General features: G+C 49.9%; 1 protein-coding gene across 1 annotated transcript; it reads left to right on the top strand.

Moving 5' to 3' along the window:
* The first annotated feature begins 204 nt into the window (after window positions 1–204).
* On the top strand, window positions 205–17,780 carry LOC146801817 (zona pellucida sperm-binding protein 4-like). Its single transcript, XM_085621314.1, has 12 exons — window positions 205–424; window positions 1,220–1,341; window positions 1,819–1,912; window positions 2,000–2,155; window positions 3,012–3,199; window positions 3,555–3,652; window positions 5,531–5,667; window positions 16,189–16,378; window positions 16,462–16,606; window positions 16,770–16,848; window positions 17,056–17,142; window positions 17,591–17,780. Exons 1-12 carry the CDS (start codon window positions 232–234, stop codon window positions 17,716–17,718), a joined length of 1,617 nt encoding a protein of 538 aa, XP_085477440.1. The 5' UTR covers window positions 205–231; the 3' UTR covers window positions 17,719–17,780.
* Window positions 17,781–20,968: the final 3,188 nt, after the last annotated feature.

Below are 20,968 nucleotides of genomic sequence, written 5' to 3'. Positions count from 1 at the left end.
TTTAGTATGTATTGCCATGTGCTAATATAGTGTGAATAAGAAGCCCGACTTCTACCTGAGATTGCAGCATGTCGGATTGGCAAGCAATGGGTATCAGGTGATTATTGTGGCCGACTTGATTGACAGGGTGCTCCGATGAGCCCTCCTCCTGTGCTCGGGGATTGGTGGACCTGAGGTCTCAGGGTATAAGGTCACACCCTGTGGTACTTGAGTCAGGGTTCTCAGGCAAAGATGGCGACTGGGAGTGCATGCGGGGTGCTGCTACTGGTTTTATACAGTCTTAGACTTGCTTTTGGTGCTGAGGTGGCAGCGCGGGAAGCAGCGCTCGATGAAAAGTCTTCCTCTTTGACCTGCGGCCCCCGCGGATTTCAGTTTGTGCTTCCGCCGCCTGCGATCAACGTCTCCTTCACTGTGTCTGTGAGAGGTAAGGAGGAGAATTGGAGTTTGGCGGGGGAAGGGGTTTGAGTGTAGTGAGGCACTAGGAGGGTAGGTGGAACTGGACATCCTCTGAGTTTGAAGTCTTAGGTGGGTGTGTTTATTTATATATATATATATAGATCACGTTAGGTTCCTTGGTAATCAAGTGATCGCTTTGTGAGAAATTGGTGTGTTGGCTACAAAGATGCAGTGCCCCATCTGTTGGCTGCTCCTATATCACACGTCGAAAATGCTGGTTTTGCATTGCACCTTATAACTGTGCCTACAAGTCCCAGAATGCAGCATTTGGCAGATGTATTGCGAAGGTGTTGCATTTGAGTAAATGTCTTACAACCTCGTTATGGCTGTTCTCATTCAATACTTTGGGGAGAGGGGGGGTTCACAATGGATGTGTTCACTGTAAATTGACCTAATCCAGAGGAATATGTCACACTAGGCTATCTTCGTGCTCACAGCCGGACTGTATATTAATTTTCGTCGTGTGTGGGGGTAGGCGGGATGAAGCTCTGGGTCCTCCCGTCTGTTGCTGTCCCAGGGAAGTCCGGCTGGCTAAAGCTCACCTCTAGGACGCGTCCTGCTGCTGCTTTTCCACGGCAGTGGCTCTTGCTGAGATCGTCTGTCGTGGGATTCTGTGGCTTCATGTTGATTGGAGTTGCTTCTGTGGGCCCCGTGGTGAAGCTGCTTTGTTTTTAAGCTGGTAATAGTGATTGGACAGAGGCTGTGGTGGCATCTGATGGTTTGAAGGGCGGTGCCTGCTCACTGTTTGTTCCCTTATGTCCAGATCCGGCCGGGCTCTCTCATGCTCTCCAGAACGACACTGACTGCGGGACTTGGGTTGGTCGGAGACCAGATGACTCTCTAGTCATTGGCGCGGACTACACAGGGTGCTACGTGAGTGAGCAGGTGAGGAGCTTTGTAAACTAAAGAGTGCGCCACTGCTACCAGCATGCTAGGAGGGGGGGGGGGGGGGGGGGTGATCGGCTTTGGTCTCACAATTCATTATTTTCATCTTCCTGGGTGGGGGAGTCTGACTCACTGGGGGCATAGACTGACCTTTCCATCATGGGGGAGGCAGCAGGGATGGGGGAGGCAGCAGGGATTGCCTTTTAAAAGAAGTGTACAAAAATTATGGCTTGAGTTTACCCCAGCCGCTTGTAATTGCATTCTGTTATTGCACACCATTCCACCTCGGTTTGGACCGAGCCATGGGCAAATCAATCTTGCCTCTGCCACACAAACAGTCCAGCCTGAACTGGAAAACCAGCACACAGACCAGTTTTTCCCTGACTGGGGCTTGTCAGTTGGGTGCATTTTCTTCCCAGTAGCGCAGGGACATAACCTGGTCCTGGGAGGATGCGAGCTGTACTCTGTCTCCTATAGGATGAAGAGTATGTGATGACCCTGGAGATCACGGAGTTCTTTGCGACACAGAATGTCACTCTGGAGCAGCGCCTGAAGTGCCCAGTCTTGCCTGGTGAGTATGAGGTGGTCTCTGGCAGTAACCGCCTTCAGAGGGGACTACGGTCATCGCTGTGGTAACTTGAACCGTCTCTCCTTGCAGCCATGGATGCTCCCAGTCCTGATGTCTGCTCTACTGTCGCCAGAGTAGACCGGCTGCTCTGTGGCCGTCTGCCCATCACCCGGACTGCCTGCCAGGAGCTCGACTGCTGTTATGACCCGACCGATGCCTCCACCCCGTGCTACTTCGGAAAGCCAGGTTTGAGTTGAATTGTTTGGTTAGTGGTTGGACCGGAGTCCACAGGCCCTCCTACTAGAATGAGTTTTAGCTGCTGGCGCAGGGAGGCTATTCAGTCGTTGCATGCCTGCTCCAAAAACTTGCAGTGGGTAAGTAATGGTGCATCGTTCAATGGCGACTTGGAAAGATTTGTATCCTTTGCCGAGGTGGGCAGATATTATCACGGTCTGAGAATTTCCCTCCTCCTGGAGACCTTTTCAACTGGTGACCATTGGGCATATTTGTATCAGTCAAATCTTCCAATGTGCCTTCTTCAATCACTGGTGCTGCCAACGTTTGCAGACAGTCCGTCTCCCATGCAATCTGCAAGGCATGTCTTGGCAGCATTTACTTTAGGATGTGCGATACCTAATAAAAGCCTTTACTTCCATAATTGAGGACTTAAAGGAAAGGCCCATGAATGAAGGATGGCGTGGAGTGTGAAGGAAAACTCAACCAAAGATCTTGGACTAGTCTGATCTTTGAAGAACTACCTCCTATAGATTTGCCAGGCCAACCCTGCCCAGACGTTACTCTGGGCAGCTACAGAGCTGGTCTGGGAGGAATCGTGTAGACCTAGGCAGGGTAAGGTGTCTTTGGTCTGGTACGAGGCAAAACATGACCAGGTCCTGTAGTCCTGTCAGGTTTTTGAGGAAAGCTCTGCTTTTTGTGGCTCCTTATGTCTACTTAATGGCTTCATCTTGGGCTCTCCTATTAATCGTTCTGAAATGTTTACGTTTTGGGGAAAAAATTCGTAGGAAATCTGACTGGTAAAAAATGGTTGATCAGCCATGGAGAACGATCAAATTTGCCCACTTTTTTGTTTTGATCCCTCTAGTGACTGCCCAGTGCACTGCTGAAGGCCAAGCGACCATCGCCATCTCTGCAGACGTTGTGGTGCCACCTCTGAACCTGAGCTCCGTCCGTCTCCTCACTGTGAACAGTGCCTGCCCAGGACTTCAATCGCATCAAAACGAGGCCTTTCTCTTGTACCAGTTCCCCTTGTCCTGCAGTGGTGTTTCCCAGGTGAGTTGATGTGGAAGCCTCTGACATAGGGATTGGTGGAAGATTGTGGGGGTGCTACTTGTATTGGAGGCGAATGGCCACCTGGAACTTCCCAGTAAGCACTTATTTACTCTAGGGTGTTGACTGTTCTACATCTAAGTCTACTGGACTTCTCTAGCACATTATAATCACTACAGGTAAAGCTGTACATATTTTAATCGATGCATATCGTGCACAGTTTATACTGTTCTGTCTTCCAGTCCCTTCACTTCTCCTGCCTTTAGTTCGTGAAGCACCAGGCTCCTGATTGAGTTACTTCTGTCTTCTCCAAGGTCTCAGTAAACTGTTTTGCTCACTCTGTACATCTCGTCAACAGGTCGATGGTGACTCCACTTTTTATGAGAACAGACTGGACGCGCTCAACAGTGTGGTGACCTGGAAGGGGGCCTCCATCACCAGGGACAGCACCTTCAGGTAAGGTGCCCCTGATGGGTGACTGTACTTGGGGTAGGAAATGGGACATTTAAGTAGGAGGTGCTTGTCTGTGTGAGTGATCCGGGGGGGGGGGGGCTTCCATGCCATTTCCCTTTTCAATGGAACAACCTCCCTGCAAGACCTTATAGGACACCCTTGGTTAAGAATTGTTTAATGCCAATCCTTGTGTCAGAGCGGTCGGCCTCACCTAGCCCTCTATGTACATGTCCTTTACTTGTTTTCACCTTACTCTGCCACAACCTCACTCCTTAATCTGTGCCTGTACTGAACTCCTTGCTGGACGTGGGACAAGAGCTTATCTGAACAGGCTTCCTGAACAGCCTGGTACAGGGCGATGACATGTCTTCCTAGTAGTGCACTACCAAACCAGAGGTGTTTGAGGACTCCTTGGTGCCAGTTTGTGGAACGGTCACCGCACATAAGTAACTGGCTCCAGCCCTTTTCTTGGAACCACTGCCCTTGATTCTGTTTAACTATAAAGTAGTCCTAGTGCGGACATTACTAGTCCTCAAAGTCGCACCCTCTGTGGGTTTTTATTTTTTATTTTAGGAACCTATAAAGGTTGACTTCTTGGGCACATCACCTCCATTTAGGAAGGAGGCCATTTTTCTGTACAAAGCCCAGCCCCCCAATCCCCCACTTGGATCTGCATCTTAGTCACTGACCAATGCTCCCCTAAATATCTCCTACCGTTGGTAGTCGATTAATCCTTGCGTGGGGTTGAGTGCACATGGAGCCATCTGTTTCTTACAAACCTCTTTTGAGGGAAGACCTTAATGGGGCTCATGGCCTGCCCATCCTCTAGAGGCAGTCTGACTGGTCCTGGTCATATGAGCGTTTTGACTTAATTTTATTCTAGTCTGAATTCACCTCAAGCTTGTTCTTTGCCTTTCTTGACACTGCGGGCTCTGGGCTCATCTCAAGATCTGACAGGCCTTTGCACTGGCTAAGCAGGTTTTTTGTTTGTGTGGTGTGCGGGGTTCCCCCCCCCCCCCCCCCCCCCCCCCCCCGGTCCTTGGACTGGTGCTGTTTTGTGCATGGCGCCCCTACAAACTCGTGGCTCTGAGCACTAATAACATAAATTGAGGCACTGCTGGCCAACTATAGTGACTTGAGTCCTTGAGATTCACGTGTCCTACAGTGTAAGGACCTTGCAAGAGTGCCTGCCCATGACTGTAGGGTTCTGTACTCCAGCCAGTACCTGGTTTTGAATGGATGCTCCCTAAATCATACATGCACAGGGCTTTACAGCCTCCCTTCACCAGCTTCTGTGGTAAGCACACTTGTCCTGTTTTTTTTTTTTGTTTTGGTTTTTTTTCTCCACGCTTGCTTAACTTATCTGTGTGTCCGTGGATCACAAGCTCTTGGAATGGAGGGTGCAGGGTCGGACCTTATAGCAGTTTCTGTCCACTAACTTTGCCCCCCCTCTCCCCCATATGGGTGATCAGCTTGGAGTCTGCATCTGGGGAGGTGACACAAGGGCTGCGCTTTCATCATCCTTTAACAGCCCTCTTGGAACTTATTATGGATGAAAGCTAGAGCCCAAGCTCTGGTCCGATTATGCTTTTAAACGTTTCACCAAATAGGACTGTGCACTGCCGAATCCACCTCATGGCTCTTTAACCCACTACCAGACACTTCTGCCCCTTTATTTCCCTCTTGCCGATCCCTGCTTTCTCGCTGACCATCTTTTCACTCTTCCCCTTTCTGTTTTGCCTTTTGCTTGCATCTGCGTGATGTTCCCCAAAAATGTGCTGGTGGACCCCCCTCCCGCCTGCTCAAATTAAGTAGTGCCCCTCTGTACTGATTCTTGCCCCGCTGCATTGAGTCGTTGATGCTTCTGCTCTTACTCCTCAGGTTGACCGTGCGTTGCATCTTCAGCAGCAGGACCAGCGGTGCTTTTGTCCCACTGCAAGTGGAAGTCTTCACGCTACCACCACCTCTGCCAGTGAGCAGCCCTGGACCCCTTTTCCTGGAGATGAGGCTCGCGAAAGGTACAGGGCCTCAAGCGTGTTCTTGAATAGCCGACAAGATGGTTAATGCATGTTTTACTCTCTCCTTCCTGACCATCCTAGGTTAAAATCATACCTGGCTGAGCTCAACCTCTTCAGTTGGATTCCTTGCTATGCAAAATTCTCTCCGGGCTTAAACATGGAGTTTGCACTGACTGGTTGTCACTACCTCAAATTCTCACAGCCAGATGCTAGGACCCTAGCAGGTGAAGGTGGCTGGGGTATCGTGGTCCTATAGTGGGTTGTATTTGAATTCTTAATGGGCTTGAGGCCTTTCCTGAAAAGCTTTGACACTTTAACCAAGTTATGTCAAAGACTAGGTTTGCATTTTCGTAGACTTGTTAGAAAAACTGAGTAGAAGGTTAGAGCTTTTCAAAGTTTTGCTAAATACAAAATCTTTGTGATCAAATGCTGCATGTGGGAATCCCAAGTTATTTCAAGAGGGATCCCTAGTGCAGAATGATTTTGAAGTGGGTGCCCGCCTAAATTTTATTATGGGTCCTCTTGGCACGATTCAAAACCTATCGTGTGTAGGAGAAACCTCTCCGTTATCCTTTCAACCTCCCAACAGGGTCTATGGCCTTCCTCGGGATACAGATCCCTTCTAGTTTATTGTTAGACCTGGCATGAGTCCATTTTTTTTCTGTTTGCCTCCTCTGTTTACGATGTTTTTGCTGGATTAGTGCTTTGGGCACTGTGCCACTGCTGATCAGTGCCACAGTGCAAGTGCTCCCTATGTTAAATTGTTACATTGATTGGTGTTACCATGATTGGCTTGGTTGACTTACTGTTCAGACCCTAGTCTAGTGCACTGCGTGTGCCAAGGGCATGTAAGTTAACTGCTGCTGGTGGGCTTGCAGCACGGGTTGTGCCACCCACAGAAGCAGCTTGTAAAATGTGTCTCAGGCCTGCCACTGCAGTGCCTGCATGCTGTCCCTGACTGCCATGTCGACTTGGCAAGGAAACCTACTTGCCAGTCTCTAAACCTTCACTTTGCCACATTTCAGACACCTCTATGGTAGGCCCTAGGGCCGGGTGCATTGTTGGTAAAATGTAGGTCATGCCCTGATGTGTGTGGCATGACCTAATAGTGAATTACAGCCATTTTCGTTTTTCACTATTGAAGGGCTACCTGCCTCCAATAGGCCAGACTGATTATTCACTCCATTATAATCTATCTGACTCAGGGAGCATGGTAGCAGGTCGAGTTTAGTATCCCTGAACTCGGAATTTAATAACACACCCTTTAGGATGGATGGTTTTTAAATTCTATGTTTGAAAATAGCCCTTTTAGAAAGTGGCTATTTTCTTGTCCAACTATCCACCGGTCTCTGCTGGTTTGGTGTGTGTGTCAGGGGCTGGGTGGCTCCCGAGGTCTGAATGAGTCAGTGTGGGGTGAATGAGGCATTTACACATAGAGTGAGGGAAGAGTAGCCTGCCCTGCCTGACACAATACTGGCTCCGCCTCCTGCTGGGCGGCTGAGGACTCTGCCCTGCTCAGTGAATAGGCCAGGTGCCTCTGCCTGGCAACACCCACAACGAACCTGAGATGGGGGGGGGGGAATTTCCCTGCTTGGACAAAGGGAACAAAGGAGAAAAGGGGTATAAGAGAAGGACCCCTGAACCAAAGACTCGGATCACTTCTGACAAGGAAACCTGTACCAAGGACAAGAAGCCTGCTGATCTAAGGACTTGCCTCCCCTTTCTGCCAGAGTGCTGTTTTGCTGTGGAGGAACCTGAAAGCTGCTTCTTTATTTTTGCCAAGGAACAAGGAGAGAGGAACTTGGTGTGTACTCTCTGAACACTTGCTAGGAAATCTCCAAGGGCTGGAAGAGTGCCAGTCTCCTGCTGAAGTCACAGGGCCAAAGGACTTCACCATTTGCTGAATTGCTGGAAAGTGTTGTTTCCAGTACACAAGGGAAAATCTGCAGTCTCGACGCCGCCGAATCCAGCTCGACATCGTGAGTAACGGCTCCCGAGCCTTTGATGCCGGGCCCGATCGACGCCAGCAGCAATGCCAGTGAGCAGTGGGTATCGGCTCCACCTCCAAGCGACCCCCGTCCCGACGCCACTGCTGATCGCATCGACTCGACGCCCTTCTCGACACCGTGAGCGCTGCTCCGGCCCGACATCCCTCGATGCCGCTGCGGATTGACCCGACTCCGAGGCACGATCGACATCTCGACGCCGTGGATCATCGTTTTCTACGTTTCTCAAGGTACTGTACTTGTGGGGTCTGTTGCAACTCCAGGCTCGACGTAGCGCTCCTCGCGGTCGACGCCGAACCTTGGGAATCTTGTAGACTCGCCGTCGTGTGACTCCTGTGGGGGTTGCATTGTTGCCAAAGAACTGTGCTCAGAAGAATACTTTGCTAAAGAACTGTTTACCAAGAAACCTTACTTGAACTATTTTTTTTCCTTCCAAAGAGTATTTATTAAGACTGTGGTATATTTTTGTTATTTGGTCTTGTGCTAAGCCTTATATAAAAATCCTATTTTTATAATAACTTCTGTGTCGTGTCCATCTGTAGTGTATTCACTTTATTACTGTATGTGGTCATAAATGCTTAACACACTGCCTCTGAGATAAGCCTGTCTGCTCTGCCAAGCTACCAAGGGGGTAGCAGGGGTTATCTGAGTGTGTAATCCCCTTTCCCTGACTAGAGTTGGTAGGTCCCTATTTGTCAGAAGTGTATACCTCTGCCAACTAGAGACCGCCGGTTCTAACATTGGTGGTCAGCGGTGAGGATTGAACTTTGCATTTATGACTCATGTGCAGTGATTAGTGTACGCTACATAGTGAAAGCAGACCATAACGCAGCCACAATCTGTTTTTGGTAGGATATTCTATTTTTGTTCTCCGCTTTCCTGGAGCTTATTTTTTAAACCCTGCCAGTTTTGACCATGGAGAATGCCGGAGCTGCTACACCTGTGGAGATTGTTGTGGGGGAATTTGATAAGGAGAAAGATTCCTACACGCTAAAAGATCTAAAAGGATTTTGCAAGCAGTTTAAAGTTCCTACCACAGGTGTCACAAAGACGACTTCCTTAAAGTGCTGAAGGCCTGGTTAGAGGCCAGAGATCCCTCTGATCCAGGGGTGGTACCGGAAGAGAACCTGAATGGGCACGTGTCATCTCCCGGCAGCAGTGTTTCCTCTAAGAGCCTTTCTCCTGAGGAGTTGGAAGACAGGGAGAAGGGGAGGGAATACAAGTTAGAGATGGCAAAACTTAAATTAGGAGGGCAGTTGGAATTGGAGAATGCAAGAAGCAAGAGAGAAGCTGAAATGGAGAGCAAAAGATTAGATTTTGAGAGAGAGAAGTTAGCATTTGAACGTGAGAAGATGTTGAGGGAGATGGAACTTAAAGAAAAGAGTTTTTAGAGTTGAATCCCTCTGGTGGCAGCGCTCCATCTGTGCCTGCAGAAAGTAGGTTTTATTTTCCTAAAGATGTGATCAAAGATTACAGTAAGAATGAAGATATTAGCCAATGGTTTAAGTGTATGAGTTAGCATTGTTGGCCCACAGGGTGCCTGAGAAAGATTGGGGAACGGGGTTGTGGAGCCGCTTTTCAAATGAAGGGAGAGATACCTTGTTGAGCATGCCTGAAGAGGAAAGGGCATCTTATACTCATATGAAAAATGCTTTAATGCTGAGATATGGCTTAACTCCAGAAAAGTACAGACAAACCTTTAGAGAATGTAAGAAGTTGCCTGGTACTACGTGGGTTGAATATGTGTCTTTTTTTTTTTTTTTGAAGAGCCATGGATGGTTGGATAAAGGGTAGCAAGGTTGATAGTTATGATGCTCTTTATGATTTGTTTGCTTGGGAGCACTTGTCTAATAACTGTTTTCCAGAGCTACGCCAGCACCTTGTTGATAGCAAGATATCTAACCCTAGAAAACTTGCTGAGGAGGCAGACCGCTGGGTCAGTACCAGGGTCCACAAGGGTCCAGTGGGAGACTCAGCCAAAGGTGGGCAGGGTCCCCAGCAGAAGAGTGGGGGGGACAGGGGTAACCAGAGGGAGTTCCTGAAAGGGCTCCAAAGTAATCCCCAAGGGAAGGGTTCCCAGCCTCCCCCGGTAAAGAAGCCAGAGGCCCCGACAGGTAAACCTGTTCACAGGGGCCCCATGACCTGCTATGTTTGTAAGCAGGTGGGACACTGTTATTATGATCCCCGGTGTCCCATGAAGGATTCCAATGCACCTCCACGTGCACCCCCTCGTCAGGTGATGAATGTAGCCCTGGGAGGGAATGAGATGGGTGCCCCGGTGGGTGGGGTCCCGCAGAAATGTCCCTGGTCTCTTTAGGAGACGTGGAAATGTTCCCTCCAACCCCTCTGCCTAATAACACTAAAATATAGGCAGTGGGTGACCATTAATGGCCATAGGGTGGAAGCTCTCAGACAACGGAGCGAGTGTGACAGCTGTCAAGTGTCACTTGGTGTCCAGAGAGCAGGTGGTCCCTCATGCATTCTACCCCATTGTAGCTGCTGACCACTCAGTCAGTGTGAGGTAGCTCAAGTTCCTTTTGAGTGGGGGGGGGGGGTCTCAGGTACTCTTCAGGTTGCTGTGAGGCCCGCCATGCCTGTTGATTGTCTCCTGGGCAATGATTTGGAGGACTCCCCTTGGGCTAAGGTGGAGAGAATCGCATCTGGAAATGTTGGGTCTGCCTGAGTGGGTGTGTGCGACCACCCGGTCCATGTCAGTTAGTAAGGGTGTTGATGGGGCCCTGGAGCCTGAAAGTATGGCCCAGGTCCCAACCGTGAAGAGAAGAGGCAGGGGGCGCGGGAAACCGTCCCCCATCGTTCCCGCGGTCCAGGAGGGAGCAGACCCTGAGGGGGATGCCCTGGAACCGACAGGAGAACAAGTGGCCGAACTGGGTGACCTGCCCGAGCTGACCCATTGGCAGCAGGATGGTGGTCCCTCCAGGGAGGAATTTTGTGCTGAACAGAAAGTGTGCCCTTCTCTTGTGGGTATGAGGCAGCAGGCCTCAGCCCAAACGACAGGTGATCAGTCAGGATCACATTGGATTTACTGGGAGAACGACCTCCTGTATAGCGAGCCTAAGGCTCCTGAGCCTGGGTCAGCCCGTGTGCTGGTGGTACCCCAGCGCTTCAGAGCCTTCCTACTGGGGTTGGCTCATGACGTTCCGTTAGCTGGACATCTGGGGCAGGACAAGACCTATGACAGGCTTGTCACCCATTTTTATTGGACCCAGATGAGAAGGGATTCTGATATCCATTGTAGGACCTGTTAAACTTGCCAGGAAAGTGGGCGGAAGCAGAAGGCTCCCCTCCAACCTTTTCCCGTCGTCAGTACCCCCTTTGAGCGAGTGGGAATTGACATTGTGGGGCCACTGGACCCCAAGACAGCCATGGGCAACAGGTTTATCCTGGTCTTGGTGGACCATGCCACCCGGAAGCCATCCCTCTCCGAACAGTGACGGCCCCTGTGGTGGGACGGGCACTGATGGGTGTTTTCTCCCGCATGGGGTTCCCCAGAGAGGTGGTGTCAGACCGGGGCACCAACTTCATTTCTTATTATATGAAGTCTCTGTGGAAGGAGTGTGGGGTAACCTACAAGTTTACCACTCCTTACCACCCTCCAGGTAATGGGCTGGTGGAGAGATTCAACCGGACCCTCAAAGGCATGATCATGGGTCTTGAAGAACCGATGAGGCGTAAATGGGACGTCCTCTTGCCATGCCTGCTGTTTGCTTACCGTGAGGTGCCACAGAAGTCTCTAGGGTTCACTCCATTTGAGCTTTTGTATGGTCACCCGGTAAGAGGACCTTTGAGTCTGGTTAAAGAAGGCTGGGAGCAATCTCCCAGGAAACCTCCCCAGGATGTATATAGCTACATGCTGGCCTTTAGGAACCAGACTCGGCGCTTCAGAGATCTTGCTCAGGCAAATCTGGAAGCCAGCCAGGAAGAGATGAAGCGGTGGTACGATCAGAATGCCACTCTGGTTGAGCTTCAAGCTGGTCAGAAAGTTTGGGTCATGGCCCCTGTGGAACCTTGTGCGCTCAAGGACAGGTGGACTGGACCATTTGAGGTTGTGGAGAAAAAGAGCGATGTCACCTACTTGGTGGACTTGAAGTCTCCCAGGAACCCCTTCAGGGTCCTGCATGTCAACCGGTTAAAGCCCCACTTAGAAAGGTCCGCAGTGGGCATGCTTCTTGCCACAGATGGTGGAGGAGAGTGAGCCTCTTCCTGACCTCCTGTGTGCAAAAGAGAAAGATGGGTCAGTGGATGGTGTTGTCCTCTCTGACACACTGACCCCTGAGCAGCAGCAAGATTGTCGCCATCTGTTGGTACAATTCCCTGATCTGTTTTCCTTAATCCCTGGTGTCACTCAGTGGTGTGTCCATGATGTGGACACTGGGGACAGCACTCCTGTGAGGCACAAGGCCTACAGGGTGACTGAAAAGGTCAGAGCATATATCAAGGAGGAGGTCTCCAAGATGTTTGCCTTAGGGGTGGTTGAGTCCTCTAGCAGTCCTTGGGCCAGCCCAGTGGTCTTGGTCCCAAAGGCTGCAGCGCCTGGTGCTTCACCAGAACTTCGGTTCTGTGTGGATTACCGAGGACTCAATTCGGTCACCAAGACTGACGCGCACCCCATCCCCAGAGCTGATGAGCTCATCGATCGGTTGGGGGCTGCCCAGTACCTTAGTACGTTTGATCTAACGGCTGGGTACTGGCAGATCGCCTTGACTGATGGGGCAAAAGAGGTCTGCATTCTCCACACCAGATGGGCACTACCAGTTCCGGGTGATGCCCTTTGGGATGAAGAATGCCCCTGCCACATTCCAGAGGTTGGTTAACCAGGTATTGGCCGGGCTTGAAGATTTCAGCGCCGCCTACCTGGACGATATAGCAGTGTTCAGCGCCAGCTGGGAGGAACACTTGCGCCACCTCCAGGAAGTGTTGTTGGCCCTGCGCAGAGCAGGCCTCCCAATCAAGGCCAGTAAGTGCCAGATTGGGCAGGGTTCAGAGGTGTACTTGGGGCACCAAGTAGGGAGCGGCAAGGTGGCCCCCCTGCAACCCAAGATAGATACCATCCTGGCTTGGGAACTACCCAAAACCCAGACTCAGGTGAGAGCCTTCTTGGGTCTCACAGGTTACTACAGGAGGTTTGTCAAGGGGTATGGCAACATTGTGCACCCCTTGACCTCGCTGACTTCCCGGAAGCAGCCGAGACTTGTGATCTGGACTGACGCCTGTCAGAAAGCCTTTGACACCCTGAAAACTGCAATGTGTACAGCACCGGTCCTCCAGGCACCCGACTTTTCAAAAGAATTAATTGTCCAGACAGACGCTTCAGAGCATGGTGTGGGGGCTGTTCTAGCACAGATGAATGAGGAGGGCCGAGACTTACCTGTAGCCTTCATCAGCCGGAGGTTACTTCCCAGGGAACAAAGGTGGAGTGCGATAGAGCGTGAGGCATTTGCTGTGGTCTGGGCGCTGAAGAAGCTAAGACCCTACATGTTTGGGACTCACTTCCGGGTTCAGACAGACCACAGGCCCCTCAGATGGTTAATGCAGAGAGGGGTGAGAACCCAAAGTTGTTGAGGTGGTCCATTTCCCTACAGGGGATGGACTTTACGGTGGAACACCGCCCTGGTACAGATCACGCTGATGGTCTGTCTAGATTTTTCCGCCTTAGTGATGAGGACTCCCTGGGTGAAGGGTAGTTCTCCCCACATTTCAGCTGGAGGGGACACGTGTTAGACCTGGCATCATTTGCATGAGTCTCTCCTCCATTTTTTTTCTGTGTGCTTCCTCTGTTTACGATGTTTTTGCTGGATTAGTGCTTTGGGCACTGTGCCACTGCTGATCAGTGCCACAGTGCAAGTGCTCCCTATGTTAAATTGTTACATTGATTGGTGTTACCATGATTGGCTTGGTTGACTTACTGTTCAGACCCTAGTCTAGTGCACTGCGTGTGCCAAGGGCATGTAAGTTAACTGCTGCTGGTGGGCCTGCAGCACGGGGTTGTGCCACCCACAGAAGCAGCTTGTAAAATGTGTCTCAGGCCTGCCACTGCAGCGCCTGCATGCCTGACCGGACTGCCATGTCGACTTGGCAAGGAAACCTACTTGCCAGTCTCTAAACCTTCACTTTGCCACATTTCAGACACCTCTATGGTAGGCCCTAGGGCCGGGTGCATTGTTGGTAAAAGGTAGGTCATGCCCTGATGTGTGTGGCATGAACTAATAGTGAATTACAGCCATTTTCGTTTTTCACTATTGAAGGGCTACCTGCCTCCAATAGGCCAGACTGGGCAGACTGATTATTCACTCCATTATAATCTATCTGACTCAGGGAGCATGGTAGCAGGTCGAGTTTAGTATCCCTGAACTCGGAATTTAATAACACACCCTTTAGGATGGATGGTTTTTAAATTCTATGTTTGAAAATAGCCCTTTTAGAAAGTGGCTATTTTCTTGTCCAACTATCCACCGGTCTCTGCTGGTTTGGTGTGTGTCAGGGGCTGGGTGGCTCCCGAGGTCTGAATGAGTCAGTGTGGGGTGAATGAGGCATTTACACATAGAGTGAGGGAAGAGTAGCCTGCCCTGCCTGACACAATACTGGCTCCGCCTCCTGCTGGGCGGCAGAGGACTCTGCCCTGCTCAGTGAATAGGCCAGGTGCCTCTGCCTGGCAACACCCACAACGAACCTGAGATGGGGGGAATTTCCCTGCTTGGACAAAGGGAACAAAGGAGAAAAGGGGTATAAGAGAAGGACCCCTGAACCAAAGACTCAGATCACTTCTGACAAGGAAACCTGTACCAAGGACAAGAAGCCTGCTGATCTAAGGACTTGCCTCCCCTTTCTGCCAGAGTGCTGTTTTGCTGTGGAGGAACCTGAAAGCTGCTTCTTTATTTTTGCCAAGGAACAAGGAGCGAGGAACTTGGTGTGTACTCTCTGAACACTTGCTAGGAAATCTCCAAGGGCTGGAAGAGTGCCAGTCTCCTGCTGAAGTCACAGGGCCAAAGGACTTCACCATTTGCTGAATTGCTGGAAAGTGTTTCCAGTACACAAGGGAAAATCTGCTGTCTCGACGCCGCGGAATCCAGCTCGACATCGTGAGTAACGGCTCCCGTGACCTGAGCCTTCGACGCCGGGCCCGATCGACGCCAGCAGCAATGCCAGTGAGCAGTGGGTATCGGCCCCGGCTCCAAGTGACCCCGTCTCGACGCCGGTATCGACGCCAGTGAGGAGTGAGTATCGGCTCCACCTCCAAGCGACCCCCGTCCCGACGCCGCTGCTGATCGCATCGACTCCCTTCTCGACGCCGTGAGCGCTGCTCCGGCCCGACATCCCTCGCCGCCGCTGCGGCTTGACCCGACTCCGAGGCACGATCGACGCCGTGGATCATCGTTTTCTTCGTTTCTCAAGGTACTGTACTTGTGGGGTCTGCAACTCCAGGCTCGACGTAGCGCTCCTCGCGGTCGACGCTGAACCTTGGGAATCTTGTGGACTCGACGTCGTGTGACTCCTGTGGGGATTACATTGTTGCCACACTGTGCTCAGAAGAATACTTTGCTAAAGAACTATTTACCAAGAAGAAACCTTACTTGAACTATTTTTCCTTCCAAAGAGTATTTATTGACTGTGGTATATTTTTGTTGATATTTGGACTTGTGCTAAGCCTTATATAAAAATCCTATTTTTATAATAACTTCTGTGTCGTGTCCATCTGTAGTGTATTCACTTTATTACTGTATGTGGTCATATATGCTTAACACACTGCCTCTGAGATAAGCCTGTCTGCTCTGCCAAGCTACCAAGGGGGTAGCAGGGGTTATCTGAGTGTGTAATCCCCTTGCCCTGACTAGAGTTGGTAGGTCCCTATTTGTCAGAAGTGTATACCTCTGCCAACTAGAGACCGCCGGTTCTAACATTTATACTTCCTCGTAGTCACTATATTGTAGGGAGAGATGTGTGGCAATACTTGCCCTTGGTGTAGACACTTGAAAGGCGTATTTACAAAAATAAAACTAAGCACCAATTATTTTGTCTTCCCTCAAAGGATCTCCCATAGTCATTTACCAACAGCGATATTCACGATCCTCCCCCCCTCCCCAATGTATTATCGGTGTCTGTAGTTTTTTTTCTACATAGGAAGAATTAAATTTTCCACCCGAAATTAATCTGTCTCTAGTCCTAATATTTTCACCTTTGAATTGTCTAATGACCTGGCGTGAGGTTTTCCCAACAACTGGGATGTCTTTACCAATGCTTTAATACCCAGTCAAAGTTGTATCATTTGCCAGTGCATTTGTGTGTTGGATGTCTTTGATGTATTATTGAGTTGGTCATGAGATCAGAGCTCATCTACTTCCAGCCTGGCTGCAGCAGATTGAAGATCGCCAGAGAAGCTCTTCAGGTTTGAGCTGCTACTACATGGAGGACCCAATTGTCTTGCGTATCACTGAATAGAACGTATAACTGGCCCCGCTAGCCTGGCGATTGGTGCTAACCTCTAGTTATTTCTACACAGATCAAATGTACAGTTCTTACTACACAACCAGCGAGTATCCGGTGCTGAAGGTCCTTCGGGAGCCTGTATTTGTGGAGGTTCGGCTTCTGCAGCGAACAGACCCCAACTTGGTGCTGGTTCTGAACGAGTGCTGGGCCACCCCTTCCCGTAATCGCATGCAGCGTCAACAGTGGCCTATCTTGGTGGCAGGGTGAGTGTGGGATTAGGTTTGGAATGGATTTTGCCTGTCGATTTGTCATGTTTTTTGACTTCCATGTTCCATTTTTCATCCAGATGTCCCTATGCTGGAGATAATTACAGGACGCAGGTCTTCAACAGTGCTGCTTTTTCTAAGCTACAATTTCCATCGCACTACCAGCGCTTTGCCGTCAGCACCTTCACCTTTGTTGGTGATGCTCAGCAGAATTTGAGGGGCCAGGTGAGTTCTCAGGCTTTTACATGTCACTTTTTTAACTCCTTTGGCAGACTTGTGGCTACACTTTGTTTTCTGCATAACTTTCCTTTTGCCACAGCAGAAGGACTTGTCTTCTGGTATAGATGCTGGTGGAGTATTCAGGCCCTTATCCCACCTTCTCTTGCAGGTCTTCTTCCACTGCAGTGCCTCGGTGTGTGTCCCTTCCGCACAGAGATCCTGCTCTCCTTCCTGCCCATCAAGGAAGAGTAAGACTTGGTCCTTGCATGTTTTGTATTAAGCAGTGTCCAGGGTGGGAGCTGGTGGTTGATGTTGGGCTAATTGGCCCACTGCTTCCCCACTGCTTCCCCCTGGATTCACACTGTTGGTCCCCTTGCCTCTAGCTTGTACTATCTACGTTGGGGACCCCAATTTTGAATTATGAGCAACCTTTGCTTGTTTCTCTTTCTATGTAGAGCGAATGGTGGAGGATTTGTTGACCAAGGATGTGAATATTGTGACCGAGGGCCCCGTTTTCTTTGTCAAAGGAGGAGAGATGGCAGGTATGTGAAAAGAGTTTCTCCTCCCCAATTACTAAGTGGCACCAGGCATGGAGGGGGGGGGGGGCTGCATTTAATAGTGCTTTCCACTGTATAATGGCTTCAGATTAAGGACTTGTGTTCGAAGGATGCCTTCTGTGTCCATGTTGAGCAGTGCTGCAAATATGCTTTAAGTCACGAAGAACAAGATGTAAATACTGCCGTGCATGGTCCAACATTAATCACCAATAATGTGAATGTCTGAACTTGCTGTTCTGCCCCATCCATTAAACCTTGCGGGGGTGGGCATTGGGTAAATGGAGCCAACTCCAAGAATTATAGTGAAGCAAAGAATGGGTCTACTGCACCAGTTACCATCTGTACTCCTCAATTACAATGTGCATGGAGTGAGTGAAGTAGCCATGATCTAGTTTACCTAATGTTACATAAATTTTGCATTCTTCCTCCTTAGGCTCTCGAAGAACCCTTGATACCAGGATGGGCCAGAGCAGCTGTATTTGCAGTTGGGTTCCTGGTGTTTCTTGCTGTGGCTTGTCTTGCTTTGGTTCAGTTTGTCAGGCTCTGGAAGCAACGCAGTAAATCATACACGCGGAACAGCAGTGTTGAAGACCTAGAATAAAAATATTTACTACCAGTCCCAATGCAGTGTCATGTGTTTGTGTTCTAAGGGCTAGTTCTAGGCTGCTTGATAATTGTTGATTGTTGTACCTGGTCCTCTTTGCAGGTTTATTCCCCCAAACATTTTGCCTTCCTTCTGTATTTTATTTGAAGGAAAAAAAAATTCTGACCTTTATTTGTTGGCTTTAGGACTCTAGCACCAAATGGCAGTAAGTGCCTCAACTGCATGTGCTCTCTCCCTTAAGCAAGTTGTGATTGGTCTACAGCTGTTTGGCATATTTAATTTACCTGTAATTCTCTTGTACAGTGTTCTCTCCACATACCCAAGGCCTGTAAGTTAAATGCTACTAGTGGGCCTGCAGCGCTGCTTGCACCACCCACAGAAGTAGCCTTTCAAACCTGCCTCTGGCCTCCAACTGCAGGACCTGCTTGCAGTTTACTGATATTGACTTGACATTGAAAGTTACTTTCCAAGCCTGAAATTCTCCTTTTACTTTGAGGTCACCCTTGGGTAGCCCTATGGGCAGGGTGCAGTGTAGGTGAAAGGTAGGACATGTGGCATGTCATGTTAGTGACGAGCACCCTATTTCATTTTCCACTACAGGGAGTGCTGCTCCTCTTGTTCGCATTGGGAATTCCCTGATATGATTGCAGTGGTTTCTGATCTGAAAGGAGTAGTGTTAACATGTTTGTAATAGTGGTGCAAAATCCTGCCTATTGGTATAAGTGGGGCTTTTCAGTACAAAGGTAGAAATGCCTCTTTTAGAAAGTAGACATTTCACAGGGCTTATGACTTTGCTTTGCAGCCTGTTTCCAATCCACATCTAGGGTAGTGACAGCTGGGTTTTGTGCATACTTTCTGGACTATCTCACAGGAAGGGTTGGGTGTAACTGGCTTGCATCTGCATACTGAATGGTCTTCATGAGCTGGGAGAGAGAGAGACAGAGAGAGAGAGAGAGAGAGAGAGAGGTGAGGCACGCTTACGTTTGTATAGGCTGGGCCCTCCTCACAAAGGGCTCATTTACCCACTGCTGATGTCTGGAGCTAGAGCTGGTATTGAATGGTGTTGTACACTTCTAAGACTGCTTTTGGGTTTACCTCCACATCACTACTTTGGAGTAGAATTATTTTTGCTCTGGACCCCCCCCCTGTTTTTATACGCTGTGTGGGACTTGTAACCAGATGATGCTGGCCCTACATGGTGCACCTTGCCAGGGGCCTGAGCTGCCCGCAGGAACCACTATTGGGACTGCCTGCTGTGTTGTATGGCCAGCTGCTTGTGGGGCAGAAGGGGGGGGGGGGGGGGGGGGAAGACTACTACTTTGTACTGCTGGATGTGCTGGCCTGTTTCCCCTGCTCTTTTGCCCCAGAGTGCTCTCTTAGGAGTTCAGCGTGTGGTGATCACTGGTCTGCTCCTGGCGGCTTCCATGTGACTGCTCTTTAGCCTCAGAGGGAAACATATGGTGAGCACTCCTCAGTCCATCACCGTGGTGGGCGCTTCATGGAGTAGTTCTAGCTTGCTGAGATCTACTCGTTTGAGTACTTTATGAGCGGCGCGTTTTGAGCCCTGACCTCTTTGCCCTGAAGGCACCCAAGAAACTTCACTGGGAGTTCTGAGATTTCTATCTCTTCCCCCCCCCCCCCTCTGCATTCTTTGCTCTCTGACACCTCCCCAGCTGGAGAGAAGCTGAATGAGGAAAAAAAGTACTGCATGACCAATCCCCTAGTGCCTTGCTGTGAAAAGTTGACCTGGTATATGCTGTCCATTAAGTGAGCACCCTGTGCCAGTCCAAACAACCCTCATGGTTATTTAAGAGGTCCAATCTAATCGTAGAAAGCTATCCAAGTTGTAGCTGTGGAGAGCAGCCGTCAGGCTCAGTCTGGAAGGAATATTAAAGCTTGTTTTACCAGAATGAAACCTTGCTGTATTTGTAAACTGTGTGGTTCCTTTCATTTATGTGATTAGAACACTCTAAATACTTCAGTGGCTGCTAAGCGCAGATCAACACCAAGCACTCTACACAGTAGCACAACTGTAAGTAGTACTAATACACAGTGGGCTTCAGGGGAGACCAAAGCTTATACTAAAATAGTGGTATAAGAACCACTGCTTACTGTTAAGACAGTATCTAGAGGACTGTGCAGTGTAGAAACACAACCGTATGCGCTGTACAATTCTAAGTCGCGGTTGCAGTTTTAAAGCTTACGGACCCTTCCCAGTGGATTACAAGGAAGCCCTTTGGATTATAGGAGGTTGGAGAGCCACCCCACCCGTATATACCATAGTACTGGAGTTACCTATCCCTGGGAAGCTGGGTCAGTAGGGCTAAAGTGGTGTCAAACTGCTGTTGATCTCAATGGAGGACTTCAAGGAAAGGCCACTGTGGGAAAGAAGAAAAGTGTCCATTGGAATCCAAAGGTGGATTCTTGGGGAAGAGTACCTGAAAGCAGAGGGGACAGTCTGGGTCACTCGGGAGTGACCAGGGGCTCAGATGAATACCCACCTCTGTTTGGTGCTTCTGGTGCATTGAGGGGGTCTTGACTCTGAAGCCACCGGGACCAGGAGACTTCACTGATCCGGAGCCGCATACAAGCTGTCCAACAAACGAGGTTGAGTGCGGAGGGATCCGTGTCTGGCTGGAGCACCAACAAGCCTTTTCAGTGGCAACCCATGAGGATGGCAAAGAAAGGTTATGGTTTGGACCAGCAAGGTCCAGGAGACTCACCAAGCACAGGGGTTGGGGGCAAGCCTGGAGCAACCAGGGGAGCCCAAGAAAAGCAGTGTTGACCCACAGGAGTCGTGAGGGGACCTCCAGCAGGTTTACAAAGCAACAGCGAGTGCGAGGAGGCCAAAGTTCTTTGGTGGAGATGATGCCAAAGGTTGAGGCTACTCCGAGCCCAGTGCAATTGTTTGAGAATGCAGACAAGCATATGCACTTGCCAAAATACACAGGGTACAGGTATTGCAACCCTCACAAGGGATTCTGACCTCCAATTTGGTGAGAGGGCAGTTCAGACCTCTAGGGACGTGGAACCCACCTACTGTGTTGCTGGAGCCTTCGGAGTCTGCAGGAGCAGCAGACCAGTCAGTTGCATTAGTGCCTGGGAGTGACTCCTTATCTCCAAGGGAGATATCTTTGGTTGTCCTTTATGCTCCACAGGTCCTGCACAGAGCCTTTATGGTGCAAGCACACAGACTATGCTGCAGTG

The sequence above is a fragment of the Triturus cristatus genome, chromosome 8, assembly GCF_964204655.1.
Source record: "Triturus cristatus chromosome 8, aTriCri1.1, whole genome shotgun sequence".
In the NCBI taxonomy this organism is placed as follows: Eukaryota; Metazoa; Chordata; class Amphibia; order Caudata; family Salamandridae; genus Triturus; species Triturus cristatus.
This window is presented reverse-complemented; position numbering and strand designations above follow the sequence as displayed.

What these genes read in the sequence shown, in the direction of transcription:
- LOC146801817 (XM_085621314.1), top strand. Translation starts at nt 232, where the DNA reads ATGGCGACTGGGAGTGCATGCGGGGTGCTGCTACTGGTTTTATACAGT. An exon ending in ACCAGGGACAGCACCTTCAG is followed by an intron (nt 3,653 to 5,530) that starts GTAAGGTGCCCC and finishes CTTACTCCTCAG; the next exon opens with GTTGACCGTGCGTTGCATCT. An exon ending in GGAGATGAGGCTCGCGAAAG is followed by an intron (nt 5,668 to 16,188) that starts GTACAGGGCCTC and finishes ATTTCTACACAG; the next exon opens with ATCAAATGTACAGTTCTTAC.